Source organism: Pituophis catenifer, unplaced genomic scaffold (assembly GCF_029215685.1).
Source record: "Pituophis catenifer annectens isolate HBS135680 unplaced genomic scaffold, rPitCat1.0.hap2 SCAF_2, whole genome shotgun sequence".
NCBI lineage: Eukaryota > Metazoa > Chordata > Lepidosauria > Squamata > Colubridae > Pituophis > Pituophis catenifer.
The window spans coordinates 196,904,845-196,913,532 of NW_027256882.1; the positions used below are offsets into that span (position 1 = coordinate 196,904,845).

An 8,688-nucleotide genomic window follows, 5' to 3' on the forward strand; every position below is an offset into this window, starting at 1 on the left:
GAAGTGGGGAGAAGTTATCTCTCCTCTTTGTAAATAATAAACTCTTGGCAGGCAGCCACTAGGTTGTTGCCAAGTTCCGTTATCATCAGGAAAAGGATTTTGCCGGCTGGTTTGGTCTTTAACTCTTGAATGTCTGTTGGTGTGTGTGCGTGTGGTTGGGGACAGAACAGACTGTTGGCATGTTAACGGTAACAGTTAGCAGTTCCTGTTAGTTCATTATCACTACAATATCATATGTTCTTGTTTCTCTTTGATATCCCCCACTTCCCCCACACACTACCATGTGTATCACTAATCCTACAATGTTGTACTTCGTTCAATTTCATATTTAGATCCTTATTATCCCTGTCATGTGTGCATTTGCCCTATATAATGCCTGTAACTGTTCTACCACAACTGATCTACTATTTCCATGTTGTCTCAGAAGTGTCTGTAGGATCTGATGCTTTCATCATAATGACCAAAATAGTCTCATCCCTTCGTATTTCATGTGCTGTACTTCCCTTTAGTATCTGCATGCAAAATCACAGTGCCTCTACAAAAGGGGATGAACTGATGGCATGACATTGTTTTCTCATTTTCTTTTCTTGGACCTCCTTTTCAAGACATCCAGATTCTATTTATGTGGCATGAAAGCCAGGAGATATTGTGCAAATGACATCATTTCATCTAAGGACTTATTGATGTTTTCTTCAAAGCAAGACAGGTGAAAAAGGGTGATCATGGATGATTTTGTCATTTTCCATTAAAAAATAAACAAAGAAGCAAAAGACTCAATAGCTGTTGGCAATCCAGTGTCTTTATGGACAATGTGTGGTGTACTAGTTGACAAAAAAAGTAAACATGCAATATCTATACAGTTTATTAGATATCAGTTAGTGGCAGAACATGACTAGGATCTGGATTTTCTGCTGCCAAGGGATAAACCAGACTTCGAAATCGCATGTGAATTTCTGAGGGGGAAAAAACAAAAACAAAAAAGGCATTAAATCAGACAAAAGAAAAAAGCCAGAAAATTGTCTTGACCGTTTTACAGTTCTATAATCAGCTGTTTTAAAAAGAGACAAGAATATGTTGTATTTTTGCCTGGCAGTCAGTGTGATAGTAAGTGACTTATTGCAATGTCAGCTTATGAAACAACAGCTTTCAAAGGAATTTTTCCACCTAATTTATTCCAAGAATCATAGGGAATCAGGTGGCATATGCATGTAATAATAAATATTGTACAATAAAAAAAATATTAGTAATATATATTCCTTCTAATACATTTTAGAAGGATATCCTGTGCAGAAACAATTTGCTCCATCTTTCTTTTGCATATATGAACACAATTTAATTCCTTCCACCTCAGTGACAGGATACTGCAATCAAAAGTAGTTCCAGAGCAGAAGAGGTCTCAGCAAAAAAGCCATCTAATGTTGTTCTTTTCAAACAGGTGGTCCTTGGTTACTGGCCACTTGTTCAGCAATATTTGGAGATATGTTGGTGCTGAACTAGGAGACTTATGACCAGTCCTCGAAATTACATCTATCGCAACCTCCACACCAGGGGTCTCAAACTCAAGGCCCCAGGGGCCAGATCCGGCCCGCAGGGTATTTAGATCTGGCCCACGGGGCCGCCCTGGAAACAGCAAAGGACTGGCCCGCAGTGCTTCTGCCAGCAAAAACGGAGCTCCCATTTTTGCTGACCGGGTTGCAGGAGGCCATGGCAGCCGAAAACGGAGCTCAGGAACCCCAAGCAGAGCACTCCCACCACCACAGGTGCCTCCGACATGAGTGACATTGAGCTGGCCATGCTCATCCTGGCCATGCCAACCCCTGTCCCCGGAGGTCAAACACAACCCTGATGCAGCCCTCAATGAAATCGAGTTTGACAGCCCTGCTCCACACAGTCATGTGATCATAATCTGGGTACTTGGCAATCAGTCTGCTTTCCAGACAGTTGCAGCATCCCCTGGTTGTGTGATCATCATCTGTGACCTTCGCTGCTGGCTTCCTATAAGCAAAGTCAATGGGGAAACTGGCAGGAAGTCATAAGACATGATCACATGATTTCCTTGCATAACAATTGCACGGTATTTGCTTAATAGCAACTGGAAGTACCACAACTGCCATCATAAATTGGCCCAATCACATGAATTTCTCATGTTTGCTTACACTCTTCTAACAGCATGAAAAAAAGGTTTCAAGACCATTCTAGTTAAGAATGTAGCAGGAGATAGCGCAAGATTGTTGTTTCTGCTAAATGGCAAAACCTAGAATTATTAGTTGACGCTGAAAAAGGATTGCATATTCAAACTGTTAGGGTTTAATCCCATGCAAATTAATTGTGAAGTAGCTCTTCAGTTGTTTCTACTAGTTGTCCTCTGCAAAATTCTGGACAATTGGTAGAAGGCAATAAGGAGACACGGAAAATTATTGCTCTTTGCTGCCATCTAATGGTTGTCCAGATTTTCACAGTCCAGATCTGGTACTGTAGCACCCTGATTTCTTAGAACAGCGCAAAGAAGTTGAACATATTATACTTTTCTCAGCATCTTGTTCTTCTGGAAATCACATCTGTCCAAGTTGGGATGTGGTATTCTTTTCCTGCATACAGTCCGGCAGATATCGACGTTCAGTCTATATTTCACTCCTTTCACAATCTAAAAAATAATAATCAGTTTTCATATTATTAAAGAGCACTGAGATCAGGCGAAGTAAAGAGAACAAAGGCCAAAGAGAGGTCAAAAAGATTTTTGGGGAAAAGGTGAGGAAACTGGAGGCAATTGAGAACACGCATCCTACTGAACACAAGTTGATCTGCAAATATTTTGTGTAATTATTTTTAAAAATAATTTCAAAGGATAGAGGCTATGATATCAGAAAACAAATTCTTGTCTATGCTAGGTCTATTTCCTTGTTTCCAAAAACAATAATCTAGCCAGGAATTGGAGAACGTTGGAACAGGTTTCTGGTTTCACATCAACCCAAAACAGCAACAATAAAAAAGTATGACTACCATCTGGGTTTATCCGGCCATCAACACAGCTGTGACAGCTGCTGGACCAAGACATAAACAATAGCTTAGCTTATTTCTTTCAGAAAGTCTGAAGCAAGAATACAACCAATGCCTGAAGCAAGGGTGGTTTGAAGGAGACCTTCCATCTTGCCAGGTGTGCAAGGAGAGTTTTGCAGCAGTGAACGCCAGGCCCTCCTTCTCTTTGCTCTGGACCATGGGTGGAGCTCTAACTACAAAAGGAATAGGCTGATGGCATCTGAGCATGGGTGGGTGAGGAGAGCAAAAGAAGATGGAGGTGAGAGGGTACAGCAGCTGCTAGGAGAAAGAGCAGGGCGGTTAGTGGTAAAGAAGAAGCTGGGATGGATTCCAGCACACCAACATGGGAAGAAAGGGGAAGCAGAGCTGTTGTAAGATACCGTCCTTCCCTCCCCCCAACTCCAGCTGTAAGACTGTGCAAAACCAATGTTTCAGCTGCACTCAGAATAACAGCTAGTAGTAACAGACCCAACGGACTTCAATGTGGTTAAAAAATTTGTTACAGCCCAGGCAACAAATGAGAAAAAAATATTTATAGGACTGTCTGTGTTAGTTTATTGTGGTGGTTGAAATTTTCCGATTTTCATGAACTCTGATTGGCTAGAAAAAGGAATAAACAAACAGAAAGAGAAACAAATATTTGTTTTTGATCACTAGAGGGAGCTATGAAGATGTTTAACTCTGAACTGGAGTCTGTCATCAAGGAAATTTTAATTGGTCTATACAGAAAATTATTTATACCATACATTAGTTAGGGTCCAACTCCAAGGATACTAATTATACAGAGGATATTAAAAAAGAACAAGAGACACAATTAGGTGTAGAAAATTATGAACTGTATCAACTCAACTACCAATGCTGGACAATGCAAATACCTGAACAGTATCTTTGGAATATAAATCTGACACCAGCTTATATTATGATGATGGTTTGAATATAATCCTCTCAGTGCAACTGAAACAAGAGTTCCATGTAAATTCACAACTTTTAAGAGGTAAAGTTTGGGACTTTTTCTTCATGGAATTAATAGGGTCAATAATTCTTTGAGGGAAAAAAAAGATATGATAGACATCATAGAGAAGGAGACTTTATTCTACAAGGAATTCCTCCAGGTTAATCTACAACATTTAACAGAACAACTTTGAGACATTTTTTTATGGATATAAATAAGATTGGGAATTTCTTGAAGAAAAGAGATTTGATAGACACTCCTGAGAAGAAAAAGATTTCATTCTGTGAAGATAAGCTGACTTAAATTTAATGATGTAATTAAATAGGATGGATTTTTATAAGTTTAATATATGTATTGAAAGAAAGCTTTAAGTTAATTTTGTATATATACAATGAGTTTGTAAATGCATATCTTCTGTCTTTTTATGTAATGTTGAATAATTCCAAAAGTTTGTAAAATATACTGCTCAAAAAAATAAAGGAAACACAAGCAGAAGACATCCGAGATCTGAATGAATGAAATAGCTTTATTAAATACTTTGTTCTTTACATACAGTAGTTTATACACTGCTCAAACAACTAAAGGGAACACAAAACTACTGTATGTAACAAACAAAGTATTTAATACGGCTATTTCACTCATTCAGATCTCAGATGTCTTCTGCTTGTGTTCCCTTTATTTTTTTCAGCAGTGTACTATTGATTAAATTTGAAAATAAGGGAAGAAAAATATTTACTTCATGAGGATAAAATCAAGGGAGAGATTTTACTTCAATGAACACTGGAGTTAATTGGATTTTTATTGGTGCAAAAGCTCTAATGTAGTTTTGTGTTTTGGGTTCTGGGTTAAAATGGTTTCTTTTCCCCCTTTATATATAATCCCTGAATATTTTTTAAAGTTAGTAAAATATCAAAACTAGAAAAAGTGTTTTCTTCCTTTAGAGTTAAAAAAAAATTGAAATAGTGTAGAGGATTCTCTTAATATGAAGTATGATCAAGATTAATGAGTTAACAGAAGCATATATTATTCCCCACAGCAAAGAGAAGTAGAGATGGTCAAATTGATACTTTTATCCAAAGAAGAAAATATATCTAACCTTGTTTCTATTTTGAAATTGCTTCCAGATTTTGGGCTTGCAATGAAAAAAAAATATGAATCTTTGATTATTATTATTATTATTTTGCTAATTAGATAGGTTTATTGTTATAGAAATGGCTTGTACATACTGTTGTATAAAATGAAAAATTGTGGTTGTAATGTTGTCATCTACTGTGCTAAACAGGAAGTTGGTGCCTTTTTCTTTCCTTTTCCCTCTTTACACCATATCTTTTTTCTTTTCCCTCCCCCTCCCCCTAGTTTTCTATTACTTTTTAAAATTTATGTTTGTATTTTATGTTTTGATAAGCCAATCAAAAAGTTTCATTGGAGAAAGGGGGGGGGGAGGACTGTCTATGGAGCTTCTCAATCACCCAAGTCATGGTTGTCCCAAAGGTGCTTTCCAATAGGGAACTGGACTTCCTTGGGTTTTTCCTTGAAAATGTTTCGCTTCCCATCCAAGAACTTCAGTTCATGAAATAAAGAAGCTGTTGTATGAGAAGTGAAACATTTTCAAGGGGGAAAAAACTCAAAAAAAAGTCCATTTATCTTTTGAGAAGCATTTTTAGGACATGCTAATAGGGCTCTTTATGACTTAGATTCATAAAATACTTAGGAATAGGTAGATATTAAATTATTAGATTATTATTAGATTAGATTAGGCATTAGATTCATAGCACTGATGGGCAGCATAGAATATGTTTAGTGATCAGGCTAAATTCAAAGTTAAGAAAAAGCTCTAAACTCCTTAAGCTTTTTTTGCATATTAAAAGCCTCCTTGGAAACACAGAGAAGACAACACTAGCCTCCTTATCAGTGACCTGCACCATATCTCAAGGGAAAAAAATAACCCTCCCACTAGGACAGGAACAAAAAAGCAGGTTATGTTTTGCATTTTTAATCAGCAAAGGAATGAACTGCATTTATTGCGATAAGAATCAAGCTGTACTTACCTGTATTGTGGCTTTATTTATGCGAGATTCTTTGAACAAAAAGATATCATTTGAACTGTTGTTGTATTTATAAATCGCAAGCCTAGCAGCTCTTTGAACTTTGGGGTCATTTGCCTTTGCAGGGAAAGGAGATCCAGGCAGAATCAATGAATGATGGGACTGCCCAGGGGCACCTGTGGACAATTATTTTAAACTCTCAGCCTGGGAAGAAATATTTTATCAGATGATTTATTTCTTTTGATAGAATATATGTCTTAATGCACTACATACACATATGAATACCTATAGTGTCCATTGTGTCCTCTCAAAGTTCAAAGAGAGTACAGGTAGTCCTCAAATTACAACCACAACTGAACCCAAAATTTCTGTTGCTAAACAAAATATCTGTTAAGTGAATTTTGCCATATTTCATGACCTTTTTTTAACTACAGTTGTTAAGTGAATCACTGCAGTAGTAGTTACCGAGATGGTTGTTAAGTGAATCTGGCTTCCCCATTGACTTTGCTTGTTAGAAGGTCGCAAAAGGTGATCACATGACCCCCCCAGGACACTGCAATCATCATAAATACGAACCAGCTGTCAATCATCTGACTTTTGATCACATGACCATGGGAATGTTGCAATGGTTGTGTGAAAAGCAGTCATAAATCATTATTTTCAGTGCTGTTCTAATCTTGAATCATCAGGAAACAAACTGTTCTAAGTTAAGGACTATCTGTGCACTTCCAGAAATCCTAAATCTTAGGAATGAATTACAGGGGCACACCCTCATTGTAAATTCCAAGTAATGTATAATAAGCCAAGAACTAAAAGATAGCTCCAAATGCAGTAAGCTATTTAATAGATTTTTGCATTTAATGTGTGTGGAGAAGGGTTAGAACTTTTCAAAGCACAATATCTGATATTGTGCCCTTGATATCTCAAGGGCAGATATCAGATATCTGACCTTGAGGAGTCTAGTAACAAAATATTCTCCAATCTCATTGAGCTTTGAAAAGGTTCTAGATTCTTCCCTTCTCTAGATTGTCTTAAAAACTCATCGATTTCCCTTTCCTGCAGGCTGAATGGTATCTGTTGGGGTTATAGTGATTTCCTTCATTAGACGGGGGTTTAGGCTGGATGTCTCCAAATTTACTTCCCTCCAACGCTGCCTCCAACTTTGGGTTGCATGGGCAATGGCAAGAATTAAGAAGGATTATGGGAAGAAAATGCGAGGAAATTTATAAACAAATTATGGGTCAATGTTTCAGTTATACCTCTGCCTTATACTTTGTGGTGGTGTTTGCAGAACACAATAGTTGGTTTACAGAATGAAAGCCATTGTCTGGTTTTCAACAACTCTCAACCATAAACTAATCACCTTCGCTAAATTAAAATAGCACATTGAATTAAAATGCAGTTGCTTACTTTGTGGTTCAGTTTGCCTGTGAGCCCAGCCAGTACTAAACCATAAGTAAGCCTGTTTTGCTTGTTGTTATCAGTAAAACATACTGCAGTAAAACATACTGTATTTGCAACTGAAAATACTAAGTAAAAGAATTTAGTGGGTGGCTCATTCAAGTATCAATTTGCATCAGCATGTACTGTGTTTTCTCTTCCCCTGAAAAATGTCACTAATGCCCATATATTAAATATTCCTTCTTAGCATCTAAAACAACGTAAATGTCAGTGCTACACTCTATTTCTAATGTAGCTTCATTTAATTGTACTTTAGACAAACACTACAATGGAAGGAGCAAGTTAGCAATTTATCAAGCCCCAGATCATTTTTAAGCTTCCTGCCTCTGCTTTTTCTGTGCATTCTCATTTGATGGTTTATTTAATTGGTTTTGTTGGCGATCGTACAAAATGAGCCATAAAAAAAAAATGCTGCGCTTTTCCATGGTAGAACTATGTATCATGACAGTAATATAAAATTAATGACAGCACAGCAATATGAGCAATGAGAACCTTCTAGCATAAGAGACTTCTAGAATCTCTTATGTCACAAAGACACTCATCAAGTTGTCATACTTTTTTAAAATAAATTCGTTGAAAAAACAATCCACCTGTTTGAAGGACATTTTGCAATGGCCCCTGGCTTTGGAAATGGAATTATTCAACTGTTTGCTATCATAAGCTAACTATCCACTCAATATTAAACAGCATTAGGAAGATCAACATTCCCTCTGTTATGCAAACTATTCAGAATATTTAAGGTACATCCTGATCTTACCAGTTGAAGAGTTGGGCACACCATAGAGAAGCAGAAAGCAAAGAATAATCACCCTCCATCCAGAGAACATTGTTGTCTTGCTTTACCATAAACAGAATTGGAGCAAAGTGGCAACTTCGTACCTTCACCCAAAACAGGAAACGGGGATTTTCACTGCCTGTTCAGAAATTCTCATTGGTCAGGAACAGCCTGTGTTTTAAAAAAAAGATATAACTTCTGTTAGCTTCTTTTTTTTTCATAACTCTGATTAACAGTTTTACTGGGTAGTTTTAGAAAAGAGTAAAACAAATGCACACAGTGGAATAATTTGCCTCCAGAAATGGTGCTCAATTTGTGCTGTATATTGTGAGCTGGCAGATAACTATCCCACTTGGGAAGTAAAAAAAAAAAAACTTTTGTGGAAGTCATTAGGACTGCAATTGCAATTTCTGGGTGAT

At 37.1% G+C, this 8,688-nt stretch overlaps 1 protein-coding gene across 1 annotated transcript; it reads right to left on the reverse strand.

Moving 5' to 3' along the window:
- Positions 1-816: 816 nt before the first annotated feature.
- Positions 817-8,379, reverse strand: CST7 (cystatin F). Its single transcript, XM_070935413.1, has 4 exons — positions 8,252-8,379; positions 6,037-6,209; positions 2,525-2,644; positions 817-953 (listed from the first exon to the last, which is right to left on the reverse strand). Exons 1-4 carry the CDS (start codon positions 8,319-8,321, stop codon positions 876-878), a joined length of 441 nt encoding a protein of 146 aa, XP_070791514.1. The 5' UTR covers positions 8,322-8,379; the 3' UTR covers positions 817-875.
- Positions 8,380-8,688: the final 309 nt, after the last annotated feature.